At 41.0% G+C, this 22,773-nt stretch overlaps 1 protein-coding gene across 1 annotated transcript in view; it reads left to right on the top strand.

Moving 5' to 3' along the window:
• CCDC39 (coiled-coil domain 39 molecular ruler complex subunit) overlaps window positions 1-22,773 on the top strand; it is a 141,337-nt gene that overhangs the window by 43,309 nt on the left and 75,255 nt on the right. The window contains exons 5-10 of the mRNA XM_069213092.1: window positions 2,550-2,642; window positions 2,729-2,857; window positions 8,733-8,924; window positions 11,903-12,006; window positions 16,798-16,930; window positions 18,113-18,307. Coding sequence (XP_069069193.1) covers window positions 2,550-2,642; window positions 2,729-2,857; window positions 8,733-8,924; window positions 11,903-12,006; window positions 16,798-16,930; window positions 18,113-18,307 — 846 coding nt within the window. The remainder of the gene's footprint in view (window positions 1-2,549; window positions 2,643-2,728; window positions 2,858-8,732; window positions 8,925-11,902; window positions 12,007-16,797; window positions 16,931-18,112; window positions 18,308-22,773) is intronic.

The raw sequence follows: 22,773 nt of genomic DNA, 5'->3' as shown, positions 1-22,773 counted from the left end.
TATAAGCGGTGCATTGTTGGATGTTTTTCAATTTCTTCAACTAATCACTGATAAGATTGAGGTTCTCTTAATAGGCTAGCACACTGCCAGGTTTCAGGATTTCATTAGGCCTAGTTTATTAGACTCCGCCCTCTCACTCTCTTCTAGGGGGTGAAGTCTCCGGAGGTCTATTTTGAACCCCAGTTGTCCACGGAACATCGGTTTAAGGCTGTTTTGTCATCGTGTGTTTTTTCCGCTAAAAGTATTAATGAAAACTCTGAATTTCCTACCAAAACAGTTTTACATGTAGGTGGTCTCGGCATGTGTCCTTTTGGATAGATTATTGTAACATATTTAGGACCCCCTAATACCTGTGCTTTATTTGTGAAAGAAAGAGTGCTGGTGCCAAAAACTCCGCTCAGAAGCCAATGGCCGAGTCGGCGCGCCGAATAGAAAGGCTCTCCCCGCCCCTTTTTCTAGCTCTTGCAGGTTCCTGCTTTCCGAACTGTGCCTTTCGCCCGCTCTAGAACTCTGTAAAATATCTGCTGCAGGAAAATAGGTGCTGGCACCCAAAAATGAGTGCCGGTACCCACACATCAAATTAAGCACTCTTAGAAAAACCTGCTGAGATCAGTGTGAAGTGAAGAAAACTGATTGTGCGTCTACAGCGCAAATCATGTTATACTGACTTCAGGTAAAGCAACACATAATTTTTAAAACTGTTTTATCTATAAGATTTTGTATGGCACCGAAACATCTCCATCTACTCAGGCTTTCAGCAGTAACACCTGGTCAGACGCCTTTGTTCTAGTTAGCCTTCACTATTTACAGTGCCACTTGTAAAGAGGACCAAGGTTGAGGATTGTGCCCTATCCTTTTTAAGAACACTCTGAAATAATCTTCCTCTTTGTATTAAATTGGGCAGAGGTGGTTTTCGGGGTGCATGCAGTTCTTCATAAATATATTTCCATTCTGTTCCACTAAGGCGATTCCCATGTAGAGGTCAGGTCCCACATCCCCTATATTTACACTTTATATAATCCTACCAGGTTACTTCTGCAGATGTTTACATCTTTAAGCCGCTTTCAATATAGCCACGAAGACATTTAGGGGGTCATTCTGAACCGCCAAATGACCGCACCGCGGTCAAAAGACCGCGGCGGCCATTTTGGCTTTCCCGCTGGGCCGGCGGGCGACCGCCAGAAGGCCGCCCCCCGGCCCAGCGGGAAACCCCCTTCAACAATGAAGCCGGCTCCGAATGGAGCCGGCGGAGTTGAAGGGGTGCGACAGGTGCAGTGGCACCCGTCGCGATTTTCAGTGTCTGCTTTGCAGACACTGAAAATCTTTATGGGGCCCCCAGGGGCCCCACGACACCCGTTCCCGCTATCCTGTTCCTGGCGGTATTTGGACGGCGGGAAGGGGGTCGGAATCCCCATGGCGGTGCTGCAAGCAGCGCCGCCATGGAGGATTCCCTGGGCCAGGGGTAAACCGGCGGTTGCCCTTTTCTGACCGCGGCTTTACCGCCGCGGTCAGAATGGCCCAGGAAGCACCGCCAGCCTGTTGGCGGTGCTTCCGCGGTCCCCGGCCCTGGCGGTCATGGACCGCCAGGGTCGGAATGACCCCCTATGTCAGTACCCTTATATCGCTTAAGTGCCACTTGGAAAGCATTTTAAGCCATGTTGCCTTTACCTTGCAAATACACCAACAGCATTTATTGGTATGTTTTGTGAATGTCACTGAGAAATATTGTATAGATACTAAAGCAAAGAAGAATACCTATTTAACACTTAACTTCTAAATCGCATAAACAAAATAAAGTTATATTCAATTTGAAATCTCAAATGAATTGTCGAAATTGAAAATGTAGTTGGTTTGACAGTCATGCAACTTTGAAAAAAGTTCTTGAGTATAACAGTCTGCTTACCAAATTTTTGGACCTTGTTTTATGACTGTTGAAATTGAATGCATTTCGTTATGCGTTAATCATTTGTAGGTCTGGCTTGACAGCGCAGCTGCTTGAGGGTGTATTTTTTTATTTTTTTGCTTTTTTATCCATGGAGTAGGCTTAAATTACACCCAGGGCAATATATTCCTCTGACATCAAACTGTTGGCTGTTTAGTGAATCAATACATCTTCTAAGGAGTGCTTCAACAGGAACGAATAAGGGACTATTTTAGATTTTTAGATTTGAAAAGTACATTCTATCGTTTTGCTGTTTGTCACATGTTTTAGCTTCAGGAAAAAGGTAATCCTTTTGTGCTTGTTTTTTCTGAGTATTGGTCTGGCTTAAATATGTCAGCAATATATATGCATGCCTGTTTTTATATGTGTTGGCACATTAAAGCCACACCTAAGGGCTTTGTCAATGCTTATGAAGGTGTTTTAGTGATTGTAGATCCTTTAACACATTTATGTATCCCGGCTCATTTCGCCACCTTTAATACTGTTTTATGCATGCCCAATAATTGAATCATAAATGTGCTTATGTATTGGTCCAATGTGCATCAAATATACCATTTCTCATTTTTTTTAAAATTTATTTATAACTCATAAACTTATATTTTTTCAGACGATATCCCTCCAAATAGAAAAGATGACGACAGAAGCTAACCAAAAACGAAAACTTCTGGACAACGAACTTACTGAAACCATTTCAGCCCAGGTGAGAACACAGACATGGAGTTTTTTGTAAAACATTGTCTTTTACCAGGTTCAGAAGTATGACATGGTGATATTGTTCCTCTACAGGTAGAACTGGATATAGCTGCAGAGACCTTTCGCCGGGCCCACCTTGAGAGACAGCAGCTGATCAGGCAGTGGGAAGGCACGATCCAGCAGATGCAGAAGAGGGATCAGGAGATTGATCACCATGCCTTGGTTAGCAGTTTGTCCTTTTAAAGAACTGGCGGAGACTGCTAGTAGAGCACCCTGGTCAGACCAAGTGAGACTGTGCTTGAGAGAGTGGGCAGTGTTGGGTTTTGCTGTACTCTGATGTAACAATGTACCACATTGCAAATGGAGCTACAAATGCCAAATTGTTTGTGATCCATAAACTGTTCTTAGAAGCAGCAAGTCCGCCTGCAGATGTTATTTTAATCCATTTCACAGGAGTATTCTGTAATAAAAACCAAATTGGTGTTTACTCTTTTTTTACTTCTCTGAAATATGGACAGCGATTATGGTTTATCAAAGTTTGAATTTTAAGTATATCATTTTGGCTGAATCCTACCCTTCGTAATTGTTCAAAAGTAAGATGATATCTCCATATGAAACCTTGTGCATGTGAAGAATGCTTTGCAAGTACAAGTAAAATTGTTTATTCATGTTGCTATGGACGTGGACATTGATAGCAGGCCTGTCAATTATGATTTGTTACCTTGTGCCTCAGTATATAAAGCTGTTTTTCCAATATATGTGTATGTTTGTATGTGTCGACATTTTTATACTGTGAGCTTAGCTGGGAGGTAACTGATCCCCTTGCATTGTGGGGAGGATGTTGGTATACAATCCAAGATCGTGTATATCATGTGAGGATTTACATCTTTTGAAACACAGCCTGAGACCTATTACCTTCTTTGGTTGGAAGATTTAAAGTTGTTTCCCCCTTACCGTGGTGCACTCTGAGCAACACACTCAAACTCCTCTTCCTAGCTTTAAAAAATGTCCAGGCGCTAGCTGTACTAGAGAACTCAATAGTATAGAAAAAAATAGGAAAGATGATGAGGCGGAGCTATGGATGGCAACATTGAACATAAAAAGGCGAGACACAACCAGGTTGCAGGCAGGCTACCTTGCAGACAAGCTCACCATCACTGGTGGTTCCCGCCACACTCGTGGCAAGGTCGTGATCAGGCTGCAGACTAAGAAGTGTGAAAACTGAAATAACAAGGCAGCAGGCCTCTTCCAACTATGCACCCAGGATCTGGAACAGCATCCCTGTAACCAGGAGGACTTCCCCACACTCTTCCAATTTAAGAAAGTCTTGAAGGCTCACTTCTTTAAAGAACGATACATTACAATGCATTAACCATCCACAACCCAGGCACCTCTCCTAACAGTCATTGACTTTATACAATGTAAAATAAGAATGAGCAGCTAAGGCACTTATGCATCACACTCCAATAGTTTTCTTTGATTGAATCAAGCACTTTAGTGCTTTTCCATACGAAAATTAGCCTCAATCCTCTTTACAACTCTTGGGGTGTCTAAGACCTCTCTGTGGGCAGAGATACAAAACAAATGCTTCATGATTGAAAATGCACTCACGAGCAAAAACAAGTCTAAAATGAAGTGTTCTTTAACAAAAGTGCGGTCCATCAGATTAGCAATCTTTGTTTTCCCAGTTCTTCATTTATGTCTTATTACACTAATGTGTCAACACTCCAAAAGAGTGACAGCTAGTTCTTTTTGTTTTTAAACTACTGCCAGCCAACCATTAAAGAACATCTTCAAAGCTGTTTAACATAAAACAAAATATTTCATAAGGTAAAATCAAATATAACCATCCATTTAATTTGAAAGCGTAATCGCCTATCATTGTAACTACAAGGGCTCCATGCAGGGGCGTCATGAACCCAACCCACTTGGGGTTCTTTATGGGCCTTTTCTGTCTAACAATCAGAAAAAAGTTGACAAGTGTTATTAAAAGATGGATTGATGAATAAGGAAAGAGGGAATAAAAGTTAAAAGGAAGAATGGGTGCAAGGGTGGATAGGTATAAAGATAGATTAAGGGATGCATGGGTGGGTGAAAAATGGATGAAAGGGTGGATAGGTGACAGGATGCGTGGGTGGGTGAAAGAATGAGTGAAAGGGTTGAATGGGTGAATAAAAAGGTGGGTGGGTGTTGGGTGTGAGATGGGTGAACGGATGCATGGGAGAGAAAGGTGGATGATGAAGGGATGTGTGGGTGGGTGGGTGGGTGAAAAGGTGGATGGATGAAAAAACGTGTGGGTGAGTGAAAGGATGCATGAACGGGTCAATGGGTGGATACGGGATGGGTGAAAGGGTTGATGAGTGGAAGAATGTGTGAGTGGGTGAAAGGCTGGGTGGAAGAATATATGGCTTAAAGGATTGAGTGTGTGGAAGGATGGATGAAGGGATGCATGGGGGTGACAGGATAGGTGGAAAGGTGGATGCGTGAAATGATGTGTGGGTGGGTGAAAGGATGGGGAAAGCGTGGATGGGTGAAGGGAAGGGTGACTGCTTAGATGGGTGAAATGATGCAGGGGTGGGTGAAATAATGGGTGAATGGATAGATGAACGAATGTATGGATGGGTGAAAGGATGGGTGAAACGACGTGTTAGTAGGTGAAAGGGTAGATGGGTGAATGAGTGAAAGGATGCCTGGGTGAGTGGATGGGATGAAAGGATGGATGGATAGATTGATAGATTGTTGCGAAAGGATAAATAACGGATGAAAGGATGAACCGATGACAGTGTGTAATGTGAAATGGTGGATATCTAACTCTATGGAACGGTTAAAGGATGAATTGATAGATGCGTGGCTGGAAGAAACGTACCCTTCTGGGGAAGGTCAGGCTCACTTCCTTAGCTTGCTTTTTGACATCAGAGGTTGGTTCAAAGTTGGGGGTATTTTAATTTTCTTGTTACTCCCTTGGCTTCATGCCATATATGACAACATGATGGTCCCTACCAGTATTTTATTTATGTATTCGTCTATATTTGTTAATAATAATTATTTTCCAAAAATGCTCTTTGTATGAACAGTATATTGTCCATTCCATCAGATTAGCATTATTTGTTTTCCCAGTTTTTCATTTTTCTCTCATAATATTGATGTGTCAAGCCTCTAAATAGGTGACGGCTACTTCTTTTACTTTAACACTACTGCCAGTCAACGCATTTTGTTCCATTAAGAAATGTCTCCAAAGCTGTTTACATTTTACTAAATGTTTAATAAGTTGAAAACAGATACAACCTTTCTATTAATTTTAAACATTAAGGCCCTATTATTGTATTTACTAGGGCTTCATGCCATATTTGACAGCAGCGATGGTCACTACGTACATGTTCGTTGTACCCCAAACATGCTTGTTTGCTTATAATAAAATGTACACTTATTTGTAGAACAATTATATTCCAATAAACACTTAGTATAGAGTGATAGCAATGGCATACCTGCTTTGTGAGTCTTGAAAAAATATTTCAAGAACTCGAAAAAGTCATTTCTTTTGAACTCATCATGTTAAAACTTGTATGAACATTTGAAATCAGGGACAGCGCTGTTGTAGATTGGCAATCCAGTAGAGTTGCCCGCTCTACCCCTCGTCTAGGAATGCCAGGGATCATTACCCATTGCATTCACTATCGACTTGTAATCATTTGATGTCCCGTAACCTACAATGCTTTGTACATTTTCACATAATGTCTAAATTGGTACTAATATTTCACATTCTGTTTACAAAGGAAAAGGAGATGCAACATTACATAGATGTAGGTGTCTACTATTGTGCTATTGCGCTATTTGTTAATCCTAACTATTATGAGTTTGTAATATCATAGTCTTCCCTCTTTTTTTGTCCGATATATCAGTGCTATATAATGCTGTCATGTTAATGCGTATACCCTTACAGCACTTGTAACTCCATAGCAACATATCCTAAATTGAAAGAGTTTTAGAAAAAGACCACGATCTTAGACCAAAGCCAAATGTCTGGCTTTCACAGTCATGACCAAATGCATGTATACATGATGCCTTAAGTGCATACCATTATGGGAACACAAGTTTCTGTATTTGTCCATGTCACACACAAATCTATATTTACACTATGTAAAGCTGGGGCAAGACAATTCTTTCAGAACTCTAATAATAATCATCGCTTCTTAATTCACAGGGAGATCATATTTTATGTGTTAGCGCATCTCCCATTTTCTATATAACATCAAGTGTTAAAGTACATTGTATAGACACCTATCAATTAGTGCTCCATGTGGCATGTATTTGAGGCATGCATACGAGCAGGTGGTGACCAATGGAGATTGGATGGCATTGGAGATTTGGTTTTGGCAAAATAGATTACTTTGTGCAACACTAAATGGGCTGAAATATGGCTTGATCGATATCCACAAGAAATATAACAAAGTACTTGTCTCATGGGATGTTATAGTGAAGTGATGTTATGTAGAAAATTTGATATGTGACAACATAGAATATGGGTGCCTGATGCATTTCGACAATTTTACAATTGTTTGTAATCTGTCATTTAGGACCAATGTCAATAATCCAAAATGACTTAGGCATTCTACACTTAATTTATATTGGTCTTGCTTTGGTTGCTTTATTAATTTGATATTTTCTTGCTGAATCTGGTACCTTGTAGATTACTGGCAATCCGTTTTCTCCTGGTTGGCTTACTTTTCGTTGACAAGTAAAGCACATGCCAACATGATCAGTACCTATTTATATGTTAGATTTTATATAGAGCATGGCAAACTTCTCAGTTGTATAGCATAGTTTGATTCTGGAATGGTAGACTTTTAAAGGAAGTTTATGTGGCTATACATTTGAAATATTATCTTTCCAGTTAACAATAGATGGTTGGTAGGCCCATTTTTGGACAGTTCACCATGGTCTTTGTTTCTGTTTTTGCATTGTTTGAGGAAGGCATTGACCATGATGAAAATTGAGTGCCTTTTCTCTAGGTGAATTCAGGGTGGTTAACATGGTGGATTAAATTTTCAAAGGTGGGTTCCTGTAACTGTTTTCTGTATTAGATCCGTAATGCAACCTATCTGAAAGTGTGTTCCTTAACATGTGGTGCTTGTTTGTGTAAGTGTTGGGGTGTTGGCTTGCTAAGTGCATTCTAATCTCAATGACCATTTCAAAGAATAATTTTTTGATGACATTGTCATTGGGATTTTGGTGGATCTGACAGCGATGTGACACAAAGTTTGATTGGTTTTAACAAGGCAATAATTACTTTAAAGGCATCTACAACGGTACATGTAAGTGAAAATGTTGGATTCAGTGATTGTAGCTGGCATAAAAGCATAGTGCTGAGACAATTAATTTACTGTGACTCTGTTTTATAAAGTTTCAAAATAATGTAGCAAGCATTGTAAAGTTTCAGTCATTCAAAAGCCAAGGAATCCCCATAGTTTCTGAATACATAACTTCAAAGCAATGTATGCGCATGATTTTCATGAAGTATGTTGGTGTGGCTTTGCAGCATCGAGTGTAGACATGTGCCTTCTAAATATGTATGGCATAGACAATGATTTTTGAAATTGGTTTTATTTATTTTTTAATAGATAGCAAAAATAAAAAATAATCTTATTCAAATGATATGCCTTCAAGTTTACAATACCATGCATCATCAGAGAGAAGCAGGTGAAAAAATCAGAACTACATTACATTGCCTCATTTTGTAGGACAGAATGCCTTGTGGGTTTGTTTAAAAAGCTTAGGTGTTGAAATAAGAAGACACAGACTTACTGTAGTATAAAAAGTTTTACACACGCATCCAGCTTCAGTACCTTGAAAACACTGAATAGCTTCAATCTGTTGAGAAGCTATATATTTACAGTTTGGGTGAGTCTCCGTCTTTGGAACCAGACTGTGGGTACTCCTTTTACAATTGTGCATTATCTGAACTTTTTAATTTTCCTAGCAAATTAATACATGTAAAAGTCATTAAAAAAAAAAAATGTAAGCCTTCCTATATTGGACATTGCTTGTTTGACTTAAAATGTGCCAATGCTAATCGTATGCCTTGTTTTAATCTTGTTAGCTCCTAGCCCAGGTAAAACAGGAGATCCGAGAAAAAGAGATGCTGGTTAATGAGCGAATCCAGTTTCTGAAGAGTGAGGTTGACAATAATGTGGAATATGAAAAGAAAATCACTGTCAAAGAACGTCAGGCAGCCAAACTTCGGCAAGATTATCAAGACCAAGAAGCCAACCGAAGTCGTCTACAAGCTGAGGTAAGAAAGAAAATCATACTGAAAACTAAAGCAATATTAGATTTTACTTCTCTTCCACTGCCAGTAGACTTGCATTAGCCATGGCTTCATTTGGACGTGCCAATTCTCAGCATGTTTTTATGGGTCTGCAGCATTCGCTAGCAATCTCTTAGTCTTTCCTACTTAAACTCCTAAAGTACAATGCATATAAGTGCTCTCAACTCTCCCAGAAACCAATCTAGCATGCTTTCTCTGAAATGCATTTTCATATTTCATAAAGTGGAGTGGCATTACAATTTTGGCTTGAAAGCAATGATTTGCTGCACTTAAATGTCAGAAAAAGACACATAAACTAAGTTATAGGTTTGAGGGAGGAGATCTGCCCAGGAGAAAGCTGAGCCACGACTAGGTTCATCATTGTCACTGTTTCTTTTCAGTTCAGTTTCACTTTAGCTTTAGGATTTGTAGTACTTGAGAAGCGTTGTGGATGCTTGCTTGATTGGTTGGATTTTGCTGCAACTGGCACAAGAGAAAACACCAGGAAAACAGCTGTTTGTTTTCTGATGTGTTGTCTGGCACATCCAAGATTGTTGTAACCAAGCACTTGTACATTGACACTCTAATTCAGCCACTTCTCTGTCTGTTCTGCTTCATGTTTTTTAAGACTTTCTCCTCGACTATTTGCTAAAGGGGTGTGAACGCAAAGCAAGAGATCGTCACTGTGGTCATTGTATTCTTAGTCCATAGTCTCTGAGCACTGAGTTTAGACTATAAGTGTCTGGGAATCACTAAGGATTTTTTCAAATCTCAATTAGGAGTTTTAAAATTAAACATTCAGCCTTTCATCACATCATCTCCATCAAGGCCCTAAAGTATTTCAACAGATTTTATGAGATCTTATGAGCATTTTACAAATTACAGTTTTGAGGATCTTGGTTAACAAGTGAACGTTTGAGGAGAGATTAATCTCCCTACCTAGCACTCTACCGAAACCCATGATTTGAATTTTGCCAATAATTACAATTTTTTATCTTGAAGAAGCCTAAGAATCAAGATTAATGTTTGGATTAGCAGAACTCAGACTGAATACAATGACTCAGTAAATCTTAGATTTGACTACATTGTGCACAATCCGTCCAGAGAACTACACCTACTATCAGCAACACCAATTTTGAGCAGGTAAAATGCTTCTCTATGTAAATGTGAAACTTGAAAGGCTTCATTATAGCCTTCACTTCTGCCACCATGAACAAAGTATCATCCTTAAGGATGTTACTGGTCGCACATTCAAAAGTTGTCATGTTTGTAAGCTTTCTGGTAGTAAGGGCTACTTTTACAGTTGAGATACTGTTCCCCATATTTTCTCATGAGGGTTCTGGTGAAGGAATGAACATTTCTATAAACCATTTAAATCTGGGAAATTGAGCTTAGTTTTGAGTACCAGAGGCCAGATGGATCAAGCTTTTTTGCATTCGTAAATTGCCCGACTCACAGAATTGGGCTGTTTACAACCACAAAAAGCATTTTGATGTGTAAGAACCATAAAGTGTGATTTGTTAACAAGTTACTGAATTGCAATCTGGGTTTCCGACTGTCTACCGATTCAGAATTTGGAAGGGGCATGTTTAGGGAATCGCTTCCGCATTCCAAATTGCATTGGAATGTAATAATGTTTTACAACCGCAATCCCATTGCAAGACATCAATACTTTACTGGCCACTGAAAGGTAGGTATAAGGCATTCACACAAGGGAATGGCTCTGCCAGAGAATGCATCCCCTTTGTGAATGCTGAGAAACCCCTTTTTTAAGAGTAGGCAGTAGTCTCATGGACCACTGCTTGGTCTTAAAAATATTAGTTAAACATTTCATTTTTAAAAACAATATTTTAAATGCATCCTCTTTTACTTCTAAGTGAACGGGGATCCATAAAAAAAAAATGCTTTATTTAAAAACAAACACAGACATGGTTGTCTGCTGAGCCAAAAGGCTGTCATCCCTGTGATGACAACGATTCATAGTGGGTCATGATATGTAACCTGCCCAGTTTTTACTATGAGATAGGTCAGATCGACCTACTGGTACATAAGTGTGTTTGCAGGACAGAATGGATTCAGTAAAAGTTGGTACGCAGCTTGCCAAAACTTTTACAGACTCCATTCTTTGTACGTCTGGTCCCACGTCTTCGTAATGCTGATGAGGGTACATTCAGTATCTTATTTTGGGAGTGAGATGTGATTTTAGTGGCTGTTTGACCATAAACAATGGTCACTCTACCTTGGAGGGCTAAGTCCATTACAGTGCGCAATCCTATGAATTAAATGTTTCACTTGATGCTGTTAATGTTTTTTTATATTATATTTTCTGTGGATGGCATGCTTAAAGCAGAGATATACTGAAATGATAAAGCAAAATATATAATTGCTATTAAATTAAGAAAATGGCAGCCAGGAAAGCTACAGCAATTTTTTCGGGATATAATATGTGCCAAATTAGCACTCCTGAATAAAGTAAAATCTCATGGATTTTCATTTGCAAGTAACGCATTTATGCAACCCATGACCAGAAAGTCATTTAACACTTATCTGATTGCCTCTGCTTATCGTGTGAAAAAAATAACAAATCAGGATTTCACTTGCCCGCCCATGGCAATCTGAATGGTGGGACCCTGGAAGGATGAAGTCATGGCTTGCGCCAGCAATCTGTGTTCTCAGTATACCTGAAGTCTCTGCTTGGAAATCAGCCCTTATTCCCTGCTTACCACTGACATTGCTGGCCCCTACAGTTGTGTTTGGATGCTGTTGAGTAGCGTTATTGCACTTAGGCTGCCTCTGAAGGTTTTGGTGGCTAGGGCGTGAAGGTTAGAGTTTTTGAGACATTGTTTTCTATAGATTTTTTTTTATGGAGGAAAGTAAGTGGATTTGAAATTGGGCAAGAAGAAAATAATAAGATAAAAGAGACAATAATGCATAACTATTTATTTTGTTTTACTGCTGATTAGCTGGATACATTAAAAGCTACAGTTGATCGAACTGCCAGAGACTTGGAATCCATGAGACTACAAGTAGCAAACCTGAAGAAAGAAACCCAGGACAAGACAAAACGGTACGTCAGGGTTATATATGAAAACCCGCAAAGCACCTAATTGCGGAATTCAGTATCACTATCGTCTGATTGTTGCATTCATTAACCATAAAGAGGAAGAGCAGGTCATGTTCATTAAGAAGCATATCTCTGGCATGTATTGATATAGCTCAAAGCTAGTCAAATGGCACTAGAGCACTGTGAATGGTTTAAGAGATACAATGTGAGAGTGCATCTAGGTGGGGCATTGTGGGCTCTGAGATGGATTATTGACTGTTCTCTGTATTGCACTTTAGTGTACCTTAAATAGGTGTGACTTCAGTTCTTTCCTAATTTGAAGAATGGTATGGGTGGTTGTTATCAGGTTTCAAAATCGTATGTAAAGGTAGGAGGATTTTGATATTGTTTTCTGTCTTCTGCACAAAGTTCTGTCATTGAATGGTTAGATTTAAATATGAGTGTGTTCCCAGAGTCAGTTCTTACCTAAAGCTGCATGTGGGTGCCAATGCCAATAAACATTTCTCTTTACTCAGACTTATTTTGGTCCGTCGTTACACTGTCACGTGATAACCATAGTGGATAAGAGGTGATTGTTCCAGATCTTGGGTGCACAGATGGAGAACGCCTTTTGCCTTCTCGCCTCCACTATAATGATGTTCTGGTTGCGGGTGTGTCAAGAGCCTACTGAGGTAGTGAGCTTGTCACACAGACGGGCGGGATGCAGATCATGATGGTTATATATATATAACACCTCAACACTCTGAAACTGCTCACCTCAAATGTCTGTTTTTCTGGGTAGGGTTTTAAGCCCAGGATTAGCACAGTGCCATTCACACCAAATTAGAAAGTGACAGAGCCTTTTGCCATTTTTACAACAAACTCTGTAAGCACAGGATTAGCTAGTGACATCCATGCCGAGCTGAAAAATGACCAAAGACATTCACCACTCCAGGAACAGTATTACTGCTTTGTATTGGTAAAACACCAGCAAAGCCAACCTGGAATGAAAACAAACAACCCCTGACACTGGTTTCACTCTTTTAACAGTTCTTCAGAGACACAAGGGAACACCCAGTATGTCAAGACAATACGCTTTCAGGCATAGAGTCCTGCATAAATTACGCAACGAAGGAAGCCGGGAACTACGGGTAATTCCCAAGTTTTGGTGGAGAGCAGTTACTATATATATATATATATATATATCTCAACACAACATTAAAACTTCTCTCCTCAAATGTCTGTTTTTCGAGCATAGTCTTTAAGCATAGGATTACCACAGTTACATCCATACAAAGCTAGAAAGTGTCAAAGCCTTTTGCATTTTCACAGCAAAGGCTTTAAACATAGGATTAGCTAGTGCCGTCCATGCCAACCTAAAAAATAACAAACCCTTTAACAACTCCAGGCACAGTATTACAGCATTGTATTGATAAAATCCTAGCAAAGCCAACCTGGAATGAATTAAAGCAACCCCTGACACGTATACAGTATATTGCTGTCAGGGATGTTAAGATGTCAGTTTTTTTTACATTTCCTTTTTAGTGAATTGACTCTTGACAAATATATTTTAATAACATTAATCATGTTTTATATGACAAAGCCCAAATACAATGATGGGAGACTCATACATTTATTAAATTATTTTAGGTTTCATTTAAATTACTTCCCACACCTAACATTCTCTAAAAAGTATTTAGAGCCTCTAAAGGTCACTTAGGTAGATAATAAAGTACAAACTTCAGACAAAGTTAGATTTGTTTGTTGTGTTAAAACACAAAGTAAGAAGGTTGGAGATTGAACTGTTTTGATTATGCTTATTGACCTCAGCATTACCATGTAAGAGCGTTGAAAGCTCTTTAAACTGCTATCTCCTGTTTGTAAAATTAATAAAACTATTGACCCTAAAACACAAAGTAAAACACATTTTAAGTGTTTTTGGTTCAGCCTACATCTTGTGGTATTTAAATAATTTCATCTTATGGATAATCATGCAAGAAAAGTAAATGCTTTCAAATTTTTGTTTGTGATAACAGCATTCTTAATTTTCCACTTTAGGTGCATTTGACTGCAGTTGTGGCCTGCAAAATCATGTGATGGAACTAGCCCTGAAAGGTCTAGAAATAACAGAATACATGATTTGTGGAAGGTCATAAAAAAATCCCAGCTTTGATGTCAGGAGATAATCGTTTCTACTCTTGAGTGATAAACTGTAACATTTGGATTAATAAAGAAGTGTAGTATTCCTCTTTTTATCGAATAACGTTGCACAGGTGCTTTTTGAATCTGCTTTACTGGTTCTCCTGCATCCAAGCACTCTCATAAACTATTAAAAAAACTGTAGACATGATGCCATTAAATCTATTCTCTTTGTTTCCTGCCTGTTAGACTGGCCTGGCAGTTCAGGCTGGACTGTTCCCATGGGGAATAGGGTCCAGACTGATTTGCATATAGCTGGGTCCAAACTGGGGTGGCATGGTGAGCAAACGAACAATGGATTAAACCAAGATCTGTGGCTGGGGGTGAGTGGTTGAAACGTTTCAGCACTCCGGTATCACCCTTTTGTTTTTCTAAAGTTACTCTAAGTGGGAAGGGTATGCCCAGACGTGGGTCCCTTGCTCACTGTGCTACTGGATTCAAGCTAGCCTGGCTGATACAGGGTGATACTCTGAACTGGTCCCAGGATGCTTGTTTCCGTTCCAGGGAGGACCTGGCCTGGCAGTTCGGGCTAGACTGTTCCTATGGGGAACAGAGTCAAGACTGATTTGCATATGGCTGGGTCCAAACTGGGGTGGCATGGTGAGCTAAAGAGCAATGGATTAAACCCAGATCTGTGACTGAGGGTGAGTGGTTGAAAGGTTTCAGCACTCCATCCATCATCCTTTTGTATTGCTAGAGAGGGCAGGCTCTTTGGCTTGTCTGTTAAGATAAGGATAACACTGAGTAATCATTGTTGTATCATTTCAGGTTTCAAATTTTAGGTTGTAAAGCCCCTGGCTTGTAGGTCTAGATCAGTGTATCAATTATTTTGTATTTGCAGGCTAGAAAGAATAGGTTGTAAAGGGTTCTGCCTTGTAAGACTTTGCCAGTGTAGCACAATATACTGGTCCTCGCTTGTAGATCCTGTGTCTTAGCAATGATTGGTCTGGATGCAGCATGACATCTTGTTATATGGATGCTGCTGAAACCTCAGTTTCTGCCTGCCAGCCTAGCTGTAAACACTTAATGGGCCCAGCGGGGAGATAGTCTGTGTGGCTGCAACCTTTCCGTCAGAAGTTCGTCGGATGGTCATAAACGTCCGCCAAACTCTTATTGACCCCCCATGTGTCTAATTAAGGGTTGGATGATAATGAAACATCATTCACCTTATGGGGGAAATTCTAAATCTATGGGAAAAATTACTGGTGGGGAGCATTGAAATAGAGGAGTTTCACCAAATCTAAATAGACAAAGTCTGTGAACATTAATAGCAAATAGTAAGTTTGTCCTTTCTGAGAATTCTACTTTGTGATTTGACCATCTTACTTTGTTTCACTTTGAAAATGTTCTCACAGATATGGCTCATCTTAACCTTTACCAGAAGGGTCGGCACACATCCACTCTGCCGAAACCTTGAATGCACTTAAGCAAGACCATGGCCATTATTTGCAATTTTTCATCGCTAAGTGATCACTTCTTCAGACTTTGAAGGAACTTGTAGAGCTAATATTATGAAATGTCTTATTTCTGACTTGTTGAGCCCCCGTGATTTACGTGAAAAAGTTCTAATCTACCAGGCTTGGTGTAATGTTACATAGTAGAGACAATTTTTCTCTTTACGCCTCCCACCCAGCTCAAGGACTCAGAATGAACACAGTACAAAGGTACACATTGTACTATTCACATATGTTGGATCTTAAAAAATATTAAGGGCCTGATTCAGAGTTTGATGGATGAATAACTCCGTCACAGATGCGACGGATATACTCTAAGCCGTATTACGATATAGACTATGGAGGTCGTAATATGGCGGACGGCATATCCATCATGGTTGTAAAGGAATTACACATCTGCCAAACTGTAAATCAGGCCCTAAAATTCTTTATTGCTATCTCAGTGTTGATGTGAAATTTCCTTACATCCTAATATCCAGGAGTTCCACAGAACAGTTTGGTTTATCATACACAAGCATGTCAGGACATTTTGATGGCAGCTTTGTTCTGAATTTTTTTTATTTTTGGGGCGATCAGATATATGCTATACCCTCTCCAGTTTTTTTTAAATGGTGGGCATATTAGCGAAAGAAATTAGTTGTAAAACAGTGATTCGGACAGCCATTTTCTAAAATAAACACACATTAATGGCCAAAAATGGCTTTACTAATGGCTCTCAGAAATTCACAGGAGGATTCATTACAGACATAAATAGTTTCAGCTACTACTGAGTGCCATGTAAACTGTGGTAATAAGTCCTTTGCAAAGAGTAGGGAAGGGGCAAACCCAGGTGTAGTTTATCTTGAAAGATAATGAACACCAAAAACTTTGTACATTTGTTGGCATTCATAATTTTATTATGATCCTTTCCTAACCTAATCATGCTTCAGGATTCCTAAAAGTAGCAGATCTGACCCAATTTCTTAGGAATATTACTATGGGTTGTTTTTTAACCTGCTCCTAAGTATAGGGTCAGGTGTATGTTTGTTTTACCTATAAGATAATGGAATGGCTTAGATAGACATTTATATTTTATCTGGTGTCTCTGGAAAGATGTTGAAGTGAAATTCTCACTTACCCTATCAGTAACTAACAATTTTGCTCAAATATGTTTTTTCTTTAGATTGGAAGTTGCAAAGGAGCAAAATGATGCACTGTCACAAAAACTGAAATGTACAAATATGTCTACGCTAAGTGTGGAAGAAAAAGCTAAGCAGATAGAGGAAATGCTAAAAGAGGAGGAACAGTATGTGATGGTACAGAAACATTTTCATGAAACCAAACCAGAGTTTATTTTTATGATGTTTTCGTTTTTATATATATATAATTTGATTTTGTTCTGTAAAAAATTTGATTGACCATGCTGACCAACATACACAGTGTGTTTTTAAAAATCACATGCAGCACAAAACACACAATCATAGACTGCAGAGTGCAAAGGGAGGGGGGGGGGGGCTGGAATAATTACAGCATGTTACAGACTCTCCTTAAGAAACTCCTTTTTATTTGGTCAACAGCAATGCTAGAAAAGATGACCAAAAACATTAAAACTTAGAAAGGCATTCTCTATATTTGAGAGATGATATCCATGTTACATCATGAGTGTTATGGTCCTATAGCCTTGTGTCAATAATATTCATTGCTGCTCCTTTCCATCTCTATTTTGTAGACATCATTAACACATCGATCAAATCAGTAATAGCACAGAACATTCAATGTGCAATTTCTTACAGGTGCCTGTAAATTCAAGTGTTTCCATTTTGGATATATAAATAGAAGGAAGTGTCATATTTGACAGATGTAAATAATGACATCCAGTTAGTGCTTAATTTGTTGAAAAATAAGTGCAAAGTGTAGGAGCTTGCTGTTGAATGCCAGGATTGCTAAATACCAAGGCTGCCTAGTTTTGATTTCATCTGGTGCTTCTTTATTACATCACTTTACCATGTTACTTTATCTCATTCTTGCAAGTTCTTTTTAATCCCTGCTTTCTCCATTTATCATAATTTTCTTGTCTTACTCTTACTTCTCCCTTTTTTCCCCTGTCTGTGCCTCACTCTGTGACAAAATCAAATGCAGAAAAATAAGTCATGTCCCCAAAACCGAATGCTGGTTCCCACCACCTGCAACCACTGGCACAAATTAAGCCAATGCTTCACTCAAGGGACAAGTATATTTTGAGGCCTGATGAGGATGGTATTCGCCCTGCACCTCGCTAATTTTGTCCAGGGCACCTTATACAACTTGATTATGATTATATTACAGGTATATCGCTGCTAGGGGTCATAATGTAAGTAAGTAATTCAGAATCCTTATAACTATCGATAACATCTGATCAGTTACCTCTCACTCTGGATATGCTGTAGTTGTGTGTTTTTTGGAAGTTTATAGTTATATGTCTCAAGTTCATATTACAATTTATTTATTTTTCATTTCAGGAAATTGAAGTTCAGTTGAAACAACTGAGGGAGCAGCATTTCAAAAAAAGTCAAGAACTGCATAACCAGAACACAAGAGAGAAGAATCTTATTTCAGAAATTAGTGGAAGCCATGCAACTTTGAGAAATCGAAGCTCTTTCTTGCATAAACTAGATGAGAATGCTCTAAAGCAACAAAAAATCCTTTATAGCCAGGTACAAATAATTGCATCTTTCACTATATTGGGAAATACTATTATAAGAAGTAAACCATTGTGTAGAATTCTGTTTATGTGAGTTGCAGGTTCCCTTCCTTCATGCATTAACTTTGATATGACATGTTATTAATTTGAAATATGCATATATAGGCTAACAGATATAGATAAGGATATGTATTCAGTAACCAACATTATTGGTATTACGATACATCTAAGCAACGTAAGAGTGCCAAACAGTAGTAATAAAATCATTGATAAACGTGTAATAAAAATAAGTTTACCATTACTTCCCTATATTTCTAATCTACATACCTATCAATCCTGTGAGAGGAATATTAATGTCTTCTTGCTAATTTGCTTATCATTCAGTACATGTGATGAACCTCCCAGCGTTAAGAGAAGAATAAAAATAATTACTTTTAAAAAAAACAACAATTTCACCCAATCATTTGTGAAAAGGGAGTATAAAAGGAGTAAAAGGAATAGTAGGATGAAGAAGGCATAGAGAAATAACGTTCCTGTGCTTACATATGTAATGAAATGTGATGAATAGTGCACACACATATATAATACCTATTTAATTCTTATCTTACTCAGCCAAGATTCAGTCTTGAGGAACATTAGAATGAATCAGTAATATTTCTTTTTAAAAGATTAAAATTAAATTATGAAGGATTTCTTTTAGAAAAGTTTATCCAACCAGTATTCCCATGTACATATTAGAAGTGAGCACCATATTTCCTTGTACACTGCCTTGATCTCCAAAATGTGCCATCACATAATTTATTTTATCCAGTCTAGTATACAACTAGCTCTCCTTGTTTTAAGAATACAAAGTTTTATAACAAAAAGATTGCAATTCATCTTTCAATGTATCCTTATGCTGTGTGTGCTCTAAGTGAAGTCATGAATAATACCAAGGTTTCCATCTCTTACAAATGCATGTACCTAGTTCTGATTCTTCATTTGAAATAATATTCTGCAATTCTGTTATAGGATCATTGGCCCACAAAACATGGACAATACCACAGTCCATTTGATGGTCAGAAACTGATTGAAGCCACACCATGAATGAATGCTTAGGAGAAAAATGCCAATTATAAAGATTTTTACAATAAATGTTCTTTAAAGGGGACATCCGGTGAATGATAATCTCAATACCCAATCTGACATCATCAAACAAACAAACATTCTAGATATGCTGGCAATTGTTTGAAAGACATTGCTTGGCAAAGAGAACTGTTTCCTCTCCCACACCGTTGGGTCCTGTTAATGAACTTCTTGAATAGTTATCATCCTGCCTTGTACATAATGTTTCAGTTTAAAATTTCTGATGGATACAACTACCTGTGGATTCCTCACCTGATGAATACTCCCATGGCGCCAGCATTTGACGGAAATCTTCTTACTAGTCTCTGCACGTCGACGAGGACGTCACTCTAGCCCACGCGACGCCGTCTGACGTCATACAGGCATTAAGAAGTCCTCGCCGACGTGCCGATGACAGTTCCCTTTTTTCCGTGCATTCGAAACGGTTATCTTCGAGGGAGTTACTGTTACCTTCGTGGTTACAGTGTATTGTCTGCTGCGTAGTCTTCTCTGCGGTAACAATGTCTCAGAGGAAGTCGGGTTTCAAGCCCTGTCGAGAGTGTGGGGGCAAGATGTCAGTTACAGATCCTCACTCCGACTGTCTATGGTGTTTGAGCTCCGACCACGACGTCTCGACTTGCGATTCATGTCAACACATGAATCCGAAGGCCCTCAAAGAGCGCGAGGCCAAGTTATTCATGGCAAAGTCAAAGAAGAAGGAGAAACATCATAAGAAGTCTTCTTCGCCAAGGTCTCACCGGCGTCATCGAGACTCCCGGCGCCGTAGAGACTCACGACGTCACTCCAGCAAGGAGTCTCATTCGAGGTCACCTTCGGCTCGGCGTCGGAGGACTTGGGAGGTCAGCCCCACGGTCACGCCGCATCCATCGACGCCGTTGCCCTCTCCGGCGTCACCGACTTCACCTGGTCAGGCGTCAGTGATTGAGGTGGTGCAGCCTCTTGTGTTTTCTCCGGCGTCGCAGACGTCGAGGCCGGCGTCGGGGTCGCCCTCGATCCAGGCACCCCAGTATCCGGCTTTTCCCACTCCTGGAGCCGATAGTACCGCGTTTCTTAATGCGATGTATACCATCTTTCAGCAGATGGCTCCAGGAGCTGCTCCGGCTGGTCCTTCGGGGCCCTTGGCCTTTTCGTTGGGTGATCCTGCGCCTCTTCGGCCGGCACCCTTTATGCCCTTTCTCCCTTTTGGGAATGTGGGCTCGGCGCCGGTGCCGGCGTCGGTTGCCCCTCCGTCGAAGTCAGGATTTTGCCCTGTGACTCCGGTTGGTCCATCGGCTCCAAGACCTCGTCCTCCGGCTCCTGCCTCGGCGCCGAAGCTGCCTGTGGCGCCGGACGCGGCGTCAGATGCTTCTGGAGATCGGCGCCGTTCTTCGACGTCGGCGGAGGCCATGTCGACTCCGCGTATCGAGGAGAGACTTCATTCGAGGAGGCGTGCTCTCCGTCTTTTAGAAGAGCAAGAGTACCAGCGAGTCCTAGAGGAGGGAGAGATTGAGGACTCTGGAGACGGACTGCATGGTCTGGATACAGCCAGTGGGCTGGACACTTCCCCTGAGTGGGACCTTTCATCTCCAGGGGAATATACGGAGGAGGCTGCTTCCTTTCATGCTGTGGTGAGGAAGGCAGCGAGCTTTTTGGACCTGCCTTTGCCGGTGGCAGAGGCAAAGCAGAATTTGCTGACAGAGGTATTGCATCCGGCCTCTGCTGCAGCTGAGCCTCTCTTGCCATTTAATGAGGCTTTGCTGGATCCGGTGTTGGAGGTGTGGAAGAAGCCGGTGTCTTCCTCGGCCGTTCATAGGGCTGTGGCCAGGAGGTATCGAGCTGCACCATCTGACCCTGGCTTTCTCTCTAGACACCCTACGCCGGAGAGCTTGGTGGTGCAAGCCTCCTGTTCCTCAAAGTCAGCGCCTGGTTCCTTCCCGACGGTGCCTGGAGACAGAGACTCCAAGAAACTGGATGCGCAGTCCAAGAAAATATTTTCGTCATGCAGTTTGGCGTTGAAGGCCACCAACGCCACGTGCATTCTGGGGAGGTACATCCATGCGCTGATGGATGATATTTCGTCTTCATTCACGGAGCTTCCCCAGGGTCTTTTGGATGTGGTCTCGGACGCCCAGGCTGCCGCGACCCAGATTATCCAGTCTGGGCTGGACACGACCGACTCGGTGGCCAGGGCGATGGGCACGGCTGTGGTGGCAAGAAGACAGGCCTGGCTCCGAAACTCAGGGTTCTCTGCGGATGTGCAGTCGACCCTGCTGGACCTCCCGTTTGATGGGGACAGACTGTTTGGAGCCAAGGCAGATTCAGCCTTGGAACGATTTAAGGAGAGCAGAGCCACAGCCAAATCGTTAGGACTGCAAGCTCCTTCTTCCTCTGCCTCTTCTAGAATTTTCAGGAGGTTTCGGGGATTTGGGCGTGGCTCTTATTCCTCTTCCTTTCGGGGGAGGTTCCAGCAACCCGCCTCTTCCCTCCCCTATAGGTCATTTAGAGGGAGGGGGAGGGGTGGGGTCCGTACCAGAGGAGCCTCTCAACAGCACTCTGCCTCTTCCTCGTCCTCTGGAGGGGTGCAGCAGGGGAAGCAGCCTTAGGCTTCCACCGCTTCCCACTCACTCCTCTCCTGTAGGGGGAAGATTACAGCGTTTTCTCCACAAGTGGAAGTCTATCACAACGGACACTTGGGTTCTCGGCATTGTGGGAAAAGGCTACGCCCTTCCCTTTCGGGAGTTCCCGCCCCTCATCCCGCCCCGCCCATCTTATTGTTCAGAAGAACACCTCCTGTTGCTAGAACAGGAGGTTCAAGTCCTCCTTTCAAAGGGCGCGGTAGAGTTGGTCCCAGAGCAGGAAAAGGGTCGAGGTTGTTACTCAAGATACTTCCTGATTCCCAAAAAGGATGGTCAGTTGAGACCAATCCTGGATCTGAGGATCTTGAATTGGTTCCTCAAACAGGAAAAGTTCAAGATGCTGACCCTAGCACAGGTGCTTTTGGCGTTGAACAAGGAAGATTGGATGGTGTCTGTCGACTTGCAGGATGCTTACTTTCATATCCCGATACTCAAGTCGCACAGGAAGTATCTCCGGTTTGTGGTAGGGTCGCAGCACTATCAGTTTGCGGTCCTCCCGTTTGGTCTTACTTCAGCACCTCGAGTCTTCACAAAGGTGATGTCAGTGGTTGCGGCGGAGCTCAGAAGGAAGGGGATAGCAGTATTCCCTTACTTGGACGACTGGTTGATCAAAGCCAAGTCCCCGGAGCTTGTGTCGCATCATCTGCAGTCAACAACCCAGTTGTTGTTCGACCTGGGCTTTTCGGTGAACGTGCCCAAATCTCACCTGGAGCCCTCTCAGCGCCTCCTGTTCATAGGG

Source organism: Pleurodeles waltl, chromosome 11, assembly GCF_031143425.1.
Source record: "Pleurodeles waltl isolate 20211129_DDA chromosome 11, aPleWal1.hap1.20221129, whole genome shotgun sequence".
Taxonomy (NCBI): Eukaryota; Metazoa; Chordata; class Amphibia; order Caudata; family Salamandridae; genus Pleurodeles; species Pleurodeles waltl.
Note: the sequence above shows the minus strand (reverse complement) of the source record. Positions and strands in the feature narration are given on the sequence as shown.